Source organism: Delphinapterus leucas, chromosome 3 (genome assembly GCF_059928025.1).
Source record: "Delphinapterus leucas isolate spDelLeu-1000000601 "Yukka" chromosome 3, BTC_Dleu_Yukka2, whole genome shotgun sequence".
Taxonomy (NCBI): Eukaryota; Metazoa; Chordata; class Mammalia; order Artiodactyla; family Monodontidae; genus Delphinapterus; species Delphinapterus leucas.
Window position 1 is genome coordinate 58541779 of NC_143131.1, and position 18204 is coordinate 58559982.

Below are 18204 nucleotides of genomic sequence, written 5' to 3' on the forward strand. Positions count from 1 at the left end.
ATTTTTTTTTTTTTTTTTTGGCGGTACGCAGGCCTCTCACTGTTGTGGCCTCTCCCGTTGCGGAGCACAGGCTCCGGACGTGCAGGCCCAGCGGCCATGGCTCACGGGCCCAGCCGCTCTGCGGCATGTGGGATCCTCCTGGACCGGGGCACAAACCCATGTCCCCTGCATCGGCAGGCGGACTCTCAACCACTGCGCCACCAGGGAAGCCCCTGTGATGTGATTTTTAACATTATTTTTCATCAGCTATGGTTTTCATTATTAAACTGAAATTCCATGAAATCCCAACATTTATAAGTGCACATTTTACTGGTTAGAGCTCTGATTCAAGCAGGCAGGATGGGAACCCCTGTTCCTTGTTTCTTTGAATTCACCATCACTTCAGCAGCTCGTTAGGCATTCATGTGACTGGAGAGAAGTTGGAAAAGTATTACATGCCCACCTGTGAATCCTTGGTCCTATATGCTAGTTCATGGATACTTCTTGAATAGCCTCTCTTTTTTGGTAGAGGTACCCACTAATAATAATAATCAGGTTTTCTCATGGTAAACCAGCATAATTTTTCAGGTACTATAGGAAACTTCAAACAATTTTCTTAAAAGTAAATGATGATTTGTTTCTGTTGAAGTGGCATAGCATCTGTCTTAGCCTTTTGTGAAGATAAGAAGGGATTCCTTGAATAATGTAACCTGATTTGCTGTCAGACCCATGGATTAAATGGGGTTTTGGTTATTTTCCCTTCATTTCTATATCCCATCATTTAATCTTAGTTTAAAGCAGTGATCTAAAATGGTTTTGTTGTTGTTGTTGTTTTCATTTGATACGGTGTGCTTTGGGTGGGGGGCCCTCCAGTTTTTACTAAGATGTAATTGGCATATCATTGTATAAGTTTAAGGTGTGCAGTGTAATGATTTGATATATTTATATATTGGGAAATGATTACCACAGTGTTTAATTATAACATCTATCACTTCACATAGTTACAAATATTTTGTGTGTTTGTGGGGTGAGAACTTTTAAGATCTGCCCTTTTAGCAACTTTCAAATATACAACAGTATTGTTAACTATAGTTATAATGTGATATACTACATCCCCCAGAACCTAACTTATTTTAGAACTGGAAGATTGTACCTTTTGACCTTCAGCCAATTCCCAGTTATACTTTTCAATAATAACTGTCTTTCTGAACTTTGAATAATAACATTATTTATGACGTATTAAAGTAAACCATCAAGTTAAGCCTAACTCCTCTAAATGAAAGTGTAATGAATTCTTGTTTTATGGAAAGCTTGTTCTACAAATATTTTCCACCTGATTTAGTTTTTATGAGTCTAAACTTGTATGAAAGATTACATTTCTTTTTTTATTTTATGACTTTATAGATCATGTACCTTCTTCAGGAGGTACAGTGTTTCTAGTTGTCTCCCTGTTTTTAATGTTACCAACCATGATGATTATATTCCAAGTTAGTGTTTCTCAACTGGAGCGATTTGGCAATGTCTGGAGACATTTTAACACTGGGGGTGTGTTACTGGTGTCTAGTGGGTAGAGGCAAAGGATGTTGCAAAACATCCTACAACACATGAGACAGCCCCCCGCCACAATAAATAATCTGACACAGATTATCAGTATTGCTGAGATTGAGAAACTGTGAGATCGACTGGTTTATTAGGGGTTAAAAAATGATATTCTAATTCTTCATTTAGTAGTGAGAATGCATATATAGAGACATTTCCCGTATCAATAAATTATTGCCTTGAGGTACAAATCATATAGGAGAAGAGGCAGGATAATTACTTGATTCTTTATTTACCAGTTTTCAAAATAATAATTGATTTCCAGCATCTTCCATAGGTATCTATATTATGTTTCAGAGTTTAGTTTGTGTTTGTTAAGAGTGTCAATATGAGCTCATGATGCTCAAATTGTCCTCCCGCTGGCAACAGGAGCTTTACCAACTTGGGTCCAGTCTTTTCTGGTATGAAAAAATAGTCCAGGCTTGTTTTGTACATTTCCTGCCCTTAGCCTGCGATGGGACATTTCTCTGATAGCCCTTTTTCCTTTTAAATGGAAAGTGATATTTAGAGACCACAATCTGAGCACTAGGATAAAAGTTACTGTAAAAGCCAAAATCATTGATTTAAATTTTTTTTCTGAGTGTGAAAAACCAGCTTTGAAGAAAGTTCTATTGTATCATGTTTTCCTCACTTTATTTTAAATTTTCTGTCTGATGACAAGAGAGATTACTCTGACCAGCTCTTTTTAATGATGCTTAAAACCAAAACTTGGGCTTCCTGATACATTTCACATGAACGTTCAGTGGCCAGATATTGCTTCCTTCAGTTTCTTAAGATATTTATTACCAACAGCTTTTTTTTTTTTTAAAGGCTGTTTCTTGCCTAGATTTCAGTTGCCATCTGGTAGATTTCCTTTAAAGCACAAAACACTGCTATTGAGAAGTTTACTACATAGTTTTTAAAAACTTTTTTTTTCTAGCTGATTTCATGCCAATATTGGGAACCAACCTAAATCCAGAGTTCATTTCAGTCTGCAATAATGCTACATGGGCAATTGGAGAAATCTCCATTCAAATGGGTAAGATTTTTTTCCCCTTTAAAAACATAAATTTTTGATAATTTAATATTTTATAATGAGCATTATATATATGAATATTATATCACAGTAAAGGGGGCAAAAATATTTTACATTGATATTTTAACAATGAAATTTTTCTTTTTTGTTTTCTCTTTTGGGAATGATCTAGGTATAGAGATGCAGCCTTATATTCCTATGGTGTTGCACCAGCTTGTAGAAATCATTAACAGACCCAACACACCAAAGACGTTGTTAGAGAATACAGGTACCATATGACTGAACTGTTACGGTGAAGAGAAAATTACTTGCCTTTTAATTTTACATTAAGATGTGTAGAGAAACTAAAGCAAAGCTAGCTTTAGAAACCCAGCTTATTAATTAACAGCTAATTTGTATTCTCAGTAATGAAATGTACTGTTTTAGCTTCATTCCACAGCCAGTTTTCAGAAACTTTCAAAAAAAAACCACTTTCTCCCCTGTTATAGTGTTTTAATACTCCCTAAAATGGGCCCCAACTAAAATAACTGTTGAATGATATGAATTTTACTTTTACATTAATTCAGAGAATACCTGGCAGCTGGGGAGTAATTTTTTTTTTTAATTTGTAAAAATGTAGCCAAAAATAGATTGCATTGTAGTGGCTAGTTCGTTAATAATGGCATATATATTTTGTATTTTGTTGTGTACTCTTCTTCAGATTGGGAACTTAAAGCAGTATCTTGTGGGATTTTTATTCAGGAGGCTTGTTTCTCTTTTGCATTTATAGAGAGCATGTTTATATTAAAGAGTACCTTCCATACTATAAAACACATTTCGGGGTTATTTCTTTCCACCCTCCCTGATTTTTTAAAATGTAAATTTTGTTTTCAATCAGGCACATCTTTTTCTTTATATACTAAGACAATTCCAGTAGTATATTCATAGTCAGTGAACGCCTTACCAATATACTGGACAAAGAATCAAATAAGTTTTTCTAAATAAAAATTTATCTTCAAAGGTATTTTAATTTTACATTTTTTAATTATAGAAAGCTTATTATATCCTAATGTGATAATTAATGTGATTATTGGTATGGAAGGAAATCTTTTAATTATGAAACAGTTATATGGCTGTTTGGCTGTATGGGTACTGTTTATATCATGAAGTGAATTAGATTTTCTTGCTGAAAAGTATAAAAAGCTATGTATAGGATGGTTATGAAATCTTGTCAGGTTTTTATCTCTTTAGAATGCAGTACCTATACATGACATTCAGATTTGGAACACTTGGCCATTATCAAATTACTGTTGAACCTTAAGAAACTTCCTATTTATTTTTAAATGTGAATGCATAACTGCAAATAAATGTTGAGTGTAATGTATATTAAAGTTTCTTGTGGGATATCAGGTGGTGAATTTGTTATAGTTCCTTGAACAAATTGGCTTTATATATAAGAATATATTCTAAGTATGAATCTACCCTAAGTAAATCAAAAGGTAGTTGATAATGCCCTTCAAGTTGATGGATTGAATTGATATGATTAAGAAACACACTTGGGATTCACTGTATTATTCTTATCACAAGTGACTGCAGAAAATGTTTCTTTTATTCCATCCCCAAAGGAGGGGGGTGGATAATTATTAAAATAAAATCATTGTCAGTGGGTAATATCTGTATATTTTAGCAACTTAATTACCATTATCTTAATATTTCATAAAGCCAATTCCTTAGTATATGCAGTTACTTGCTTTTTTTCTAATTAGTATATCCTACACTGAACTTTTTCAATGGACCATCATCTGCTTTATCGCATGTTTCATTGGGTTGTTCATACTTGCCTGTTTAATGAGAATGTTGCATAGTTTGTGTCTTTTGAACATAGGTTTTCTTTCTCTTGCTTCATATGAATCTGCTGGATTTTAGTATTATCTGTGTAGTTTGCTTCAAGTAATCCTTAAACATTTTTCTTTACCCCCCCACCCTTTTTTTATGAAAGGTTAACCTGTAAGTTTTTGAGAGAACACCATTAAAGCACCTCATGGTTTGTTTTCTGTTTGTTTTTTTTTTTTCCCCGTTGTGTATAAATGTATTTATATGTAATGTACCTTTGAATTGCAGAATGCAGTTCTGAGTTGCACTTGTTTTTAACTCTTTGTAAATTTAAGGACTTAACTGAATTTTGATGGTGAATATATGTTTGATTAATTCCCACTTCAAATTTTTAAAAATAAAATATTAGCATGTAATCAGTATGTTTTATTATCTATTATCATGTGCTGTGCGTTTTATAGCAAGGACAGAATATTTGTTCCTTTGGTCCACGTGTCACATGTCATTACAGTGGACTGTCTAAATTTCCTTTTTGTCAAACAGGGTTTGAAATTAGTGGACTGTTTGAGTTGTTATCATCATCACCATCAGAGGGTTTTTTTTTTGGAACGGGATTTGACATAGCACAGCAATTTTCCAATCCATTTATTCAGTATGTACCACAACACCTAAAATTTAATAGTTGATTTTGATATCAGGCAACAAATGGTCCACTGGCTTGTTTCGGAAATGCTGGCAAACAAACCAAAATTATACCAAAATTTTGATCAGATTCCTAGATAATTTTCAAAGAATGGAAATCACATAGAAAGCTATGTAAAGAAGTGAGAAAGCTTTTAACTGTTAACTTCTGAGAAGTGTGTTTGAATAGACAATTCAGAAATGTAATAATTTACATTTACTAGTATTTCTTGGGGGAGAAAACCTAGATTTCATTGTTAAACTGAAATTTCAACTGGCTTTGAAGGAAGAATCTAAATCCATCTGTTTAATCGCTCATCGTTTTATTAACAGAATATCTTGACGATTGAGCGAGAAAAGCAGTTCATCACGGTTTTTGGTGTTCTCTCAATCTTTAAAGTTTTTTTAATTCCTTTTGTTTTTCTTTTTCCAAGAGTATGCCATATATGTTGCTGCCCCTTATTATAGGGGGTGGTAATAAACAGCACTGGTGAAATCTTATGTTTATTATCATACACAAATTCTGTTGGTTTCTGTTTCTGAGTTATTTGTTGTTTTTTCTTTATTTTTTCTCCTTCCCCCTCATTTGCTCATGTCTTGGTTGGCGTTTGGTGGTGTATAACCGTGATTGCGTTACCTTAGCAATAACAATTGGTCGTCTTGGTTACGTTTGTCCTCAAGAGGTGGCCCCCATGCTACAGCAGTTTATAAGACCCTGGTGTGTATTATTCAATCTTTTTTTTTAATTCATTTTTCTTCACTCTTTCTTTCTCTTTCTATCTCACTTTTAGATATATTTTCAGTTGGTTACAAAAATCACAATCCTTTATCATTGCCAACCATGTGACTAATCTTGTCCTATCAGGTTTGTGAGGTTTTTCAGTAGCATCGTCATGTATATTTATTTTATGTTGTGGCTAACGACTAATTGATGCATGGGATAAGATTGTCACATGCTTGCTGTGTTAAAAAGCTTGATTATACATAAAAAGCATTTAAATATCCACCAGTAAAATAAAGATGCATGCAAATTCTATAAATTTAGGTTTTTGCATTGTTTCTTTTTTAGAATTAATTTGAAAACTTGGATTGCATTAAGAAATATGTTTAAATTTGTTATGTATAAAAATCTTATTTGCTTGTTAATGTAAAAATTAAACATCTACATCATAAGTTGTATAATAATAGTTTCTACTGTGGCAGTATATCCTATGTTCTGCTTCTTTCGATTGACAGTCTTTCAATTCAAGACATTTTTAGTAGTGTTTAATGGAATACAAGTCATAATACAGTTTTAAAAATGGGTAATTTACTCTTGGATCAAGCTCATTAATAGTTTAAATGGGAAATTAAAATCAGTTGTTATTACTTAGATGCAATTTATTAGTAAGAATTGTGAATTTCAAGGTTTTCACTATATTGAGATTAGATGGGCCCAACATAATATAGTAAGTGTGAGAAACTTAAGCTTTATGAAAATTCTTTGAATATAAACATTATCTCTACTCTGCTGCTTATTCCATTAAATACTGTCCATTAGTATTGTAGTTGAACCTGCTTTTTACTTAAATGCTAAACTCAATTCTATAATTTAATAGGTGCACCTCTCTGAGAAACATAAGGGACAATGAGGAAAAGGATTCAGCATTTCGTGGGATTTGTACCATGATCAGTGTGAATCCCAGTGGAGTAATCCAAGTAAGATGTTCAAAAGGATTTAACTTTTAATGTTCTGAATTATGAAACTTTAAAGTTTAAACTATAATTATTAAAAATATTACCTATTTTTACTGAAGATACTGAAACAAATTATGTTTTAAATGTGTTTCCTAACATCTTGAAATGATGATGCCTATTTTTATTTCCTAAATGTTTTTTTGGTCCTGACATATGATAACAGCAGATTGGGAGAATAAAAGTTATATTCTTGACTTGAATTAAGCCAAAGCTTCTTTCATTCACATTCAAACGTCATTTATTTACTTTGTAAATGCTTCCTAAAACTGTGAATATCAATTTGCTGAGTTTGAGGCTCTCTACACTTCAGAGGGTGATCAAATAGTAGGATACTCTTTCTGTTACTTAGATCAGAAACTCGGTAGTGAATAAAATAGAATACTGAATCAACCATTGAAACTGCTTTAACTTTTGAGAGTTTATGATTTATTCATCCTTAATTTCATTTCTTACGCTATTTCATACTATATTTAGACGTCTTTAGCCTTTAAAAAATGATTTGGCAGCAGTACTAAACGTGAATCTGATCAAACCTCTGGATCCAGCTGACACACAAAGCATAAAAGGATGTGTTGATTTACACCATATGTATGAAATCAACAAAATACAGGCTGTGGGGCTATAGGTTAAATGTCCCAGGTTCCTCAACAGATAAATTGTAAGGAAAAGAAAGTATGGGAGGGGTTTTCCAGAAAATAAACTTTCACTTTCAAGGGATAGGTGCTTTGAACATTTTTTAACTGAGACCTTTTGATGCTTCCTATCTTACGTTGATTACCGTGTTGTTTGTTAATTCAGGTTTAGAAACATTGTGAAATACCAGCTTATAAAATTCAAAATTGATGTAGGTGATAGGCATTGAAAACATATGAAGTAGAACTGGAAAAAATCTTTTGGCTAATTTTAGATTTGTATAACATTAATAACTTACTATTAAAACAAGCCATTACTGTCTTAAAAGATGGTCCCTAGTTGCAAAATAACCTCCTGGCATTGAATTTCTGGGTTTTTTCCAATACTTAAGAACTTTGTGTCACCTTTAATACGTTTTAGAGGTATCTGATGTGGTATATACCATATTAAGAAGGAGCATTTTCATACAGCGGTGTGTTTTTTTTGTTATTGTTGTTTTTCCTTTTGCATTAACATTTAAGACAGTGACAAGTAACACGTGTGGTCATGAAATCGCTACTAAAAAGTTGGTATAAATTTCTACTTTTTACATACTTTATTTGGGTGTGGTTAAAAGAAAATGTCTGAAGTTTTATTTATGTTTAAATTTTTAATCACAAATTCTACATGTATATATAATTAAAATTTTTAACATCAGACTTTGATATTCAGAAGACACAGGAATCATAATTTGAATAAACCATAAACTTTGGGCACGTGGTATTTTATTTGCTTAAATATGTGTTTTATGCACATATTTTAGTATTAGTGATTTTTTTTTTTTAATTAATGAGGTTTTCTGAATTTAATAGTAAAATTTAAAGTAGTTGTACATCAGCAGTATCTTGTATGTTGAACTGTTGTTTCAGTAAGATAGTCGAACTTGAAAAATACTTAAATGAAGTATTTCAAGCATATACCTGTCATCACCTTGTTCTTTTAGTCAGAATAACGTGATTATCTTTTAAATAATAGTCTGAGCATTGGGGTTTTTTTTGTTTGTTTGAGTTGGGTTGGGCTGGGTGCTGTTTGTAACTACATAATTTTTCTTCTAACTTATCATTTCATTTACATTTCTATCTGGAGGTGGATCTTGAAATTTAGATCTATAAATTCCTACGCTTTAAGTCGAACTTGTTTGGTATATACTTAACTAGCTTTGAATTATTTCTAGGCCAATCAGAACTGTAAAATTATTGAATTTATATAATTCCATAAATGAAGATTTTTTAAACTGGTGCTTATTTGATGCTTTCAGTCCTTGCTGATGCTACACATTTACTAGACTGGGGTTTTGTAATGTAAAAAATATTGGGTTGGCCAAAAAGTTCATTTGGGTTTTCCTATAGCACTAAATTCCAGTATAAACTGAGTAAGTTAGAGGTTCCTTGATGGTAGAGTAACAGGGACAACCATTAAGAAATTACTTTAATTCCTTATTATAGCTGTTTTAAAAAGTTGTGTTTTTTTTTTACCTAGGATTCTGTTGATATATATTCTGAAGTTTACATGTATCTTTTGTTGTGTTTGACAAATACAGTATCAATTGAAGATGTATTTCTTGCTTGTTATAGGATTTTATATTTTTTTGTGATGCTGTTGCATCATGGATTAATCCAAAAGATGATCTGCGAGACATGTTCTGTAAGGTAACTAAAAAGTCTTTATGATGCACATCATGTGACTGTTACTTAGTTGGGAAATTTAAATTATGTTTTTATTTCATATGAAACTTAGACTCTTCAAATCAGTACTGGTAGACTATATAACCTTTGTTCTTGGTAATAAAGAAGTTGACTTGATCTTTTCTTAATATACAGTAGTGACTTTGTATCAATAGAGCATGTATTTTAAAAATATTTTCTCAAGCAGTACCACTGATTCATGAAGTCCTGTTATCCCACCTATGCAAAATAGCATGTATTTTCAAAGATGGCTGACTAAGATTGGAGTATAATATAATCTATTGAACAAAGTAAATCTAACTGGTCACAGCAAGGATTAAACCTGTGTGTTTGTTTTAGTAATGCCCCTTGTGGTTAACTCCAGTCAGCCTTCAGCCGTAACAAAATAAGAAATAAAATGCTGCTACACATTTGAATTACCTAATATTAAAATTAGTGAACTGTATAGTTGCAACTATGAACCCCCAAAGCTTTGTATATTTTCAATTTGAATAAACTTAATAAGGCATAACAATTTTAATCCCTTGGGTGAATGTTATACCTTTTTGCTTGCTTTTCATTACTACTATGTCAGATTGCTTAGAGTACTTCTGTTACTAGGACACTTGCTGAATTCTAACCTTCTCAAAGCAAAGTGCAGCATATTCTATGAGGTGATTTTAGGCAAGACATGGAAAGGTGTAGAATTCAATGAAGTTTGAAAATAACTACTTTAATAGGGGTAAAATTTTAGAATAATAAAATCAGTAGTGTTTGATTTCAGAAGCTACGCAGATATGAGAGTTTCTCTTTTGTTATTGATAATGATTTTTTACTTTTTTGCAGATCCTTCATGGATTTAAAAATCAAGTTGGGGATGAAAATTGGAGGCGTTTCTCTGACCAGTTTCCGCTTCCCTTAAAAGAGCGTCTTGCAGCTTTTTATGGTGTTTAACCTCATACACTTAAGCTGCAGTCCCATAATTAGGGGTAAGTTGTAAGAAATTTGGAATTTTCCAGGATGAAGAAACTTAAGTTAGGACTTCAGTCTAAAACTACTGAATAGAATAAAAGGTATTTGTTTTCCACAGAGGTTGAGTAAAACAGTATCATGTTATATTTGACTTAAAATTACTTACATGAAGGCTGGAGATTGATTGATTGATGAGCCAGCAAGCAAGATAAAATACATGGTTCCACTTTGAATCCTAGGTAGAAGGAAATCCAAGTTGGTGTACTAGTTGGATTACCATTTCTTCAACCAATCCTTTTTTTAATTTTTGCCCTTTAAGAGGTCACTGACATTCACTGTGGCAGGGTAGAGATTCATTTTTAAAGCGTGAATTTATAGTCTCTTATATATCAAGGACTTCCTATGTTGTGAGCTTTAGGGAAAACCCAAGTAGAATTGGAACTGGATTTGGTCTCAGTAAATAGGAATATTTAATATTTATTCTTCATATTTTATTGAGCACCTTCCTCGTTCCCAGCACGGTGTTTTTAAAAGATAAATGGAAGATTCTTTTTTGATTTGGGGTGGTAGAGGGGTAAGTCCACCTGCACTCTTGTTCTTTGAGTTTTTCTGACTTAAGTCAAACTAACAGTTCTGGTCTTCTAGCCTTAGTTCCCTCATTAGGTTATTTTGAGGATTAAATACTATTCTATATGTGGTGCCAGGACTTCGTATATTGCCTAACACACTAAGTGGCTCAATAAATATCAGTAATATGGGTTAGAACAGTGAGCCAGGACGCACTTCATTAGATTTTGAACATGAACTGAGACCTGTTCAACTGGAGGGTCAGAGAGTGTGCTCAGTGTGTGTTGAGAAGGCATAAAGTTACTTGAATTACCTTGTATGTTGGAGTTTCTGTTTGCATGCTTGCTTCTTTACTCTGAGCTAGATTTTAAACCTGGAAAGATTTCAACATCTAAGTTAACTAGCCTAAAAGGGCAGTAGAAATGGGCTTGCAGCCTCTGGAATGTCTCAGAGCCCTTTGTGTGTGTTGTCCCACAGTGGTCTTGAGTCCTTATGGCTGTCTTGTGGCTTTAGCATTTTAGAGAAGTGCTTGATTCACTTTACGTTAAATCATGAGAATGCAATAGATGAGAAATAACTTTTAGCATCAAGGGCTAAATTATTCAACAGTGAGCTGAGTCTTGAGCACTTTCGGGTTAATAAATCTGATTAATAAACCCTATGTGGTCTCTGTCATTTCACCAGTTATGAATTAACTGTGGTGACCTTCATAAATGTCCGAAGTTTCACAGGAGTAGTTAAAAGTTTTGTTGTGAAAGGACAACTGTCAGGTACTAGTTACAGTCTCCCAGTAATCTACCTTTATTTCTTAGTCTTCTCATAATTAAAACTGTGCTAGCATTGAAAAAGTCTTTATCAGGAAAATCAAGAGGCCTGAGAGTATAGGGCATGACTGAGTAAAATAAGTCACGTTCTTTTTTTTTGCTTAACATTGGGAATACTGGCCAAAATGATAATGTTTTAATTCTCACTAAGGAAAGTGATTGTCCTAAAGAAAGTGCTAACTTAATTTTGAAGAAAGCAAGGCAACTTGTTATATAAGAAATAATCAGCTCCCATCGGGACTCATTGTGTGAATGAGGATAGGTAATTAGACTGATGGCAATCTACAAGGCGTATTTCATCTATATTTCATCTGTATAAAGCGCTGCACACCTCTCTGTGCATGTCCCCAGCTTGGCGTCACTTTTCGTATCTGATGCAGGTGACAGTTGAGAGCTGCAGGAGAAGGGAGCAACATGGTTCTCATTGACAAGTGTGATCATAGGCAATTTGTACAGTTTCTCATTTTCTTTAGGTAGAGATGGCATTGCTACTTGATTAATTTTGTGTTCAACTGGCTTTAAAAGAACAGCTTTATGTATAAAATTGTTTTTGTTTTCTTACAGGTCCTTCAGTCTTGGAGACTATGAGGGAGCCTCTGCACCCAGGGAAAATGTTACCCTTTACAGGGGGGAAGGGTAAACCAGTAGGGAATACAGTACAATCCCAACCCTACTGGGAGGGGCGGGAGGGAGGTGTTGCCGTCACTGTATTAAGTCGCTGTTGGGAAACGTTTTAACATCTGGAGCCTTTGTGGGTGGAAATCTGTCTCCAATTACAACTCTGCACTGGATGTGAAGAAGCAAAAAAAAAAAAGAAAAGAAAAAGCTATTCAATCTACTCACAAAACAGTACATTCTGGAATATTATGGGGAATTGTACCAAAACAAGAACCATATAAATGATGCATAGGGATGAGAAAGAGGAAAAATTCTATAGCGCACGATAAAGGAAACCTGAGAATGAGGATTAGAAGACAGTAAAGTTTTGACGGTTTTTTGGTTTTTTTTTATTTAAAGGTTTTTATAAAATTTCCCACATTGATGGGGACTTGTTTTTGCATGCTGATGAAGAACTACACAAATGAAAGCTAATAAGAGTTAAAATCAGCTTGCCTACCCATAATAGTAGAAGCAGGTTCTTGGAAGTTACAATTTAAGGTACCCCAAAAAGTTGGAAATAAAACAAAACAAATATAAACAATGAAGTACCCTGTGAAATGCCAAATGAGTCACTCCTTTTACCTTTGTGGGGTGGGCAGGGAGGGAGGAATAAATGGGGTTGGACATATCAAACTAAAGATTGACATCTTGATTTTGCATTAATGTAGTGGATATAATTTGATGGTTGTACTTCATTAGATTTAATTTCTAGGCCAAGATGTTATTTTTAAAGTGCAGTTTAAGGTTCAGGCATGCATTCTGGCTCATAGTGATTGAAAGTACTTTAAATTAGTGGGAGAGTAGCATGCTTGCATCACATAGAGTGAGATTGGTATTCAGTTACCTCTGTTGCGCCAGTTTGTGTTGCAGTTTACCAGTTCAATATAGCCCTGCATTTAAAATTCCTTTTTAAGATTTGTGGATTTTATTTTTATTAAGAATATAGATATAAAGTACTGTAGTTTACAGCTAGGCCTTGAAATATCTTTTTTAGGATCTGTTAGGAATAAGATTGATATTGTATTGTGTGTAACCTGCACAATGTGGAAAGCTGATATACCTGTGCAAAATCTTTGCCTCTGTGCTGTCAGTGTGATGTGCTTTCTGCATGGTTATATACTACTAGTGATTTTATCAAAACTTCTAAAACTTAAATTACATGGTAAAGGATCTGTAAGAGGCTGCATAAATGTTAGTTGGCACATAAAGACAATTGTAGAAGTTGAAGACATGATTGCTATATTTCAATGTTTATTCCCACTCAACATATTGCCTTCTAAGCTTTCTTTTTTTGTTCAAAGCATGATCTTAAAGATATGTTTAAGTTAATGGATGTAATGCAGGGTTCCTACACTGTATTGGCGCATGTTGGTGGCCCTCTGTGCCCTAGATATATGCACACAGGGTGCAAGTAAAAAGCTACAGAGTGAAAGTTGGTTTGGATCCTCTTCATTTCATTTGTTTAGCTTTTCTGTTATTTTTCTCTACTTACATGTATTCCTGTGAATAAATCCTTGTTAAGTTAACCCTTTACTTTTCCTTCCATGTGTATTTTCTTATATACTGTGAATGTGAAAACCTAACTGGTACACTTGATCTTGTGTCCATATGAAAGTGCAAGTCTTTATTAATTTGGATTGCCTGAACAGTGTATCCCATGATGATGAAGGAAAATGGAGAGATTTTTCTTTTTAACTCTGCTGGTCAGAGATGAAGCCACACCTTTCCATTTTTCAATGCTGCATATTTAATCTGCAACAGAAATGTTAAGCCATAACAACCTTTTTATATTTTAGTTCGTCACCTTCGCATTGCAGAATAAATACTGAATAACCGTTTTTGTAAGCAGTTGCTCCTCTTTGCATGGTTCTGTTCCTCTAAAGGTGTTGAATGATACAGCCATTGCACTGAAGTTTGAGCTGTATGTGTGTGAATTTATAAATACCATTTCAGAAAATTTCAGATGCATGGTAGCATGCAGAAAGGTTTTTGTTGTATGTGTGTGTGTGTGTGTTTTTTTTTTTTAACATGTTCTTTCACCTTCTTTCCTCTACTTTGGCTTTGCAAATTTCAGTCTGTAGAGCCTGAAATTAAATCATATTTTTACTGTACAGTTTTTTTAAAATTGTAAGTTGGATCCAAAGGGCATGTAGCATTTTGCTTTCTAGTACCATTGCCTCACTGGGAGCTCAAAATTTGCTTCCTAGTTAGTCTTTAAAACCTGATTAGGGTGGCTATTTTATCCTTAAATTCTAGTGATATACTGTAGTTTTCCAAAACATTTTAGAATTTAATACGGGAGATATTTTAATATTCTGGAATAAGTAGTAAACATTTTAAATTGAAAGAAATTTAAATTCAGAATTCTCCTGGACACTTTAAAATGAACGTACCAAAACAACCTTCAATAAAATTATCTGGACCTGTGATTGCCAATTCTCTATTGACTGAAAAGCATTATTGTTACTGATTGGATTGAAAAATTAATTTCTAATTAAGCAGATATGTAACATAAGAATGTGCCCTTTTGTAGTCACTTAACGTGTTTTTAAATTAAAAGGAAATATAATTTAAAAATGCAAAATATAAATAAATATGACTGACAGCCTGAGAATGGGGTTGGGTTTTTTGGGGTTTTTTTCCCCCTTGAGGTTATAGTTTCTTCCTAATTATATTTCAGATACATAGTATAACATAGGAATTTGCAGAAGCCATTTAAGTTATCTTTTGAGGTAAGCTCTGATTTAGCATTCTGATAAAACTTAATACATCATGGGATATATATATAAAGCAACTTAATTCTTGTGGTGTAGTCTTAATAGTTTTGAATGTTGACTGAATGTCTATGAAATTGTGAGTTTGTCTTTGTTACATTCCAGTGTTTCTGCCTCTTGGCATGCTTAAAAGCACGGCTTACTTCATCTGCTCCTTACACACTAAAGTGCTGTTAGTGTGCTCAACTACAGAAATAGCCGCTGCTAAGTGATGTAGATTTTCTACTTGAATATTTTTATGTTGTAGGAACCTCAGGAGGTCAGTGTTTACTGTTTTATATATGCCTTCTTTTTCCTGTTTGAGCTTCTCTCTTTGAAGGATTCTAACAGAACAAAAGCTGCTGATCAACCTAAGTTGGAAACAGAAAGTGTATTTAATATAATTTAAATGCATGTTTGGCAGTTCCATGTTACAGTCCATTAGTAAGTGAACTTAGTGCCACAGATATTCATTTATTCAGGAAAGAATTTTGCTTTTTGTATTGTCTAATCTCTTTAATAACTTCATACTGTGTAAAAAAGAAATCACTTTTTTATATTTTTTGGTTGGTTATTTTCCAAATAATCAACATGTAAATAATCTTTAAGAGCCAGTTCTGATGCTTTACATTATACTGCTACTTGATTTTGTTATGTAGGTCGGATTTCAGAAGAATAGATTTTAAAACACTTAACCAAGCCATTACATCTTAAAAACAAAATAAGTAGCATACATTTTGTAATTAACATATTGATAAACACTGTGATTTTTTTTGTTAAGACTTTTTCATTGACCTGAATTGCTTAAATTGCATATATTGTAAAATAGGATCAGATGTATATTTTAAAATAATTTCAACTGACTTTCCTCTATTGAAATGCTTTGTCTACTCAGTTATAAAATATTCAGATACAAGTTTTATCTCAGGTGAATACTCTTGTATCCTTCTTGCTTTGATGACATATGCTTATAAAGAGTCATCATACTTACAGTCTTTGTTTTTTTAGTGTATTTCATGAAGAATCTTTCCATTTAGTCTGATTTTCCAATCCTTAATTCTTGCAGACTGTGGTGGTATAAGTCCTTCCTGGCGAGAATTCAATTTGGTTCTCCTTTTCTCCAAACTCTAAGATAGGAAAGTGGAAATTTTTTCTGTCATATATTAAATTACCCTGCATAGCTGAAATGCCAGAATTAAACTGTGTCTTAAACCTTTTAGTCTAAATTTAATTTAAATCCTTTGCCATAAAGAAAAAAGTGGGATTTTTTGCTTCATATAGTTAACCTATATTATTCATATTGAATGTATTAACAGATAACGGTGCAAAAACATTCTTCCCAAGAGAAGAGTGTATCGTGCATAACTGCAATTTAAGTCCTTCCTTTAGTAGTACTTTACACACACCTTTGCTTATTGAATTATTTTTGCGAGTAATACAGGGGGGAAAACATTTAACTGTCGCTACTAGTACTGTTACTGAAATGTAGGCATTGAAATCTTGATGAAAACTGTGGTCTTCAGATTAAGGGCCTAAAATAATCTAGATTAAAAATCAGATCAATAAAGAGCTGTGTAACAATATTATCTAGTAATAATACCATGCAAGAGCATTGTATACCTACTTAGTACCTAGTCATACTGTATTAAATATGGAGATATTTCTAATGCCTCTTAAAAATTCAATTTTACGTGAAAGTTTCATTCACTTGTACACTTTCCAGGTGACTTGTGACTAATTTTTTCAGCCTTATATAGATCTTCCCCCATTGGTATTATATGTGGAGGATTCTTTATCTTTATGCCTAATTATTATGCTTATTAATTTTAAGGTATACATTTAAATTATAGCAACTGTTTATTGTGATTTGTATCCCAGAATGTATTGTGTTTATTTTTTTTTAATGTATGCATGATTTTGAGGGAAGTTAAAATGGTGATTATTTTTTTCACCTCTTGTACATTTTAAAGTCAAACCAGGCATATTTGCCAAGCATTATATCACTAATTAGGAAAATAGGATTTTCCCGTTTATTACTATTTTTGTTCATCTACTATAGAATCCCCTTAACTATGGCTTGGTATTATTCACAGTTAGCTATTTTGCAAGTTCAGTTATCTTCCTAAAAGCTTACTGTAACATGGTTAGCCTATAAGGCAGTGTTGGTTCCCTCCTAATACCAGCCTCATAAAGGGGTTCTGCTGTACTTTCCCCATATTGCTTCATTGTTGTTTTTCCTCTGTGGATATATAACCAAATTAAGATTGGATGAATTTTATGGAGATAATAATAAGGCAATACTGTGTAAGTAATTTTGCTTAATAGATTATCATCTGTGAGAAGAGATGTTTAAACGTGGTTGATGACTTCACTTCATATTATAAAACAGTTTTACACTTAATATTCATGTTAATATTGGGTGCAATAATTTAGTAGTTTTAGCTTTAGTTATAAATAACTGGATCTTTCTGCTGACAACTTAGGTTGTATGAGTTATGCTTAAAAGCTTTAAATCTGATGTTTCCTGTACCTGCCACACTATGTTAGAATGTGTCCTTCAAACATATCCTCCTGCAACTTCTCAAACTACTAAATTGATATTTCTTGAAGTCAAACTCTGTGCTAACAGATTTTCATTTTAAATAGAATACGGTTTTAATTTTTGATAAGCTGCTGAATTTTAAAGAGAGTTTTTTGGGGCCACCAAATATTTTGGATCATGCAGAGAATATATATTGTACTGTAGTAATTTTGTATTTACATTTGTATGATGTGACATAATAGATGTGAATGTTAATCACTGCTTGACTATGTTAATAAAGTTGTTTAACTATAGATGTTTCACTCTGATTTTTAATGGAAGGAAATGAGCTTTCTTCCCCCCTGTTCCCCCATCCCATTTTGGGTCCAGATAGGTCTTCTTGTTGTCGTCTTCTTTGTTTTATTGTTTGTTTGTTTTGAGAGGGTTTTTTAGCTTATACTTTAGTGCACTCTTGTTTGACATCATCTGTTTTTTTTTAATTGAGTATTTTCTTAGTTATATAGTGTAGTAAAAAAAAAAACCTGTTTTCCCCACATTTTAATCCTGTTATTGATGTATTTCTAAACAGTTGATTCTAGGTTCAGCTTCTGGTGAGAGGAAAAAGATACTGCTCTGCAAAAAAAGGAGTTAAAACTAAGTGAAGTCATGAATAAAACATTGAAAGGGTAGATTGCATGAATGTGTATGAACCTGTGGCCTATTAAGGCTTTCTGGTCATCCTTCAAAA

General features: G+C 33.0%; 1 protein-coding gene across 5 annotated transcripts in view; it reads left to right on the forward strand.

Annotated features, from left to right (window-relative positions):
* TNPO1 (transportin 1) overlaps positions 1-17770 on the forward strand; it is a 90016-nt gene extending 72246 nt beyond the window's left edge. For all 5 annotated transcript variants that reach the window (XM_022595366.2, XM_089908987.1, XM_089908986.1 and 2 more), the window contains 7 exons: positions 2498-2596; positions 2766-2861; positions 5729-5804; positions 6685-6784; positions 9070-9144; positions 10006-10148; positions 12087-17770. In XM_022595366.2, coding sequence (XP_022451074.1) covers positions 2498-2596; positions 2766-2861; positions 5729-5804; positions 6685-6784; positions 9070-9144; positions 10006-10113 — 554 coding nt within the window. In that variant the 3' untranslated portion in view covers positions 10114-10148; positions 12087-17770. The remainder of the gene's footprint in view (positions 1-2497; positions 2597-2765; positions 2862-5728; positions 5805-6684; positions 6785-9069; positions 9145-10005; positions 10149-12086) is intronic.
* The last annotated feature ends 434 nt before the right edge of the window (positions 17771-18204 follow it).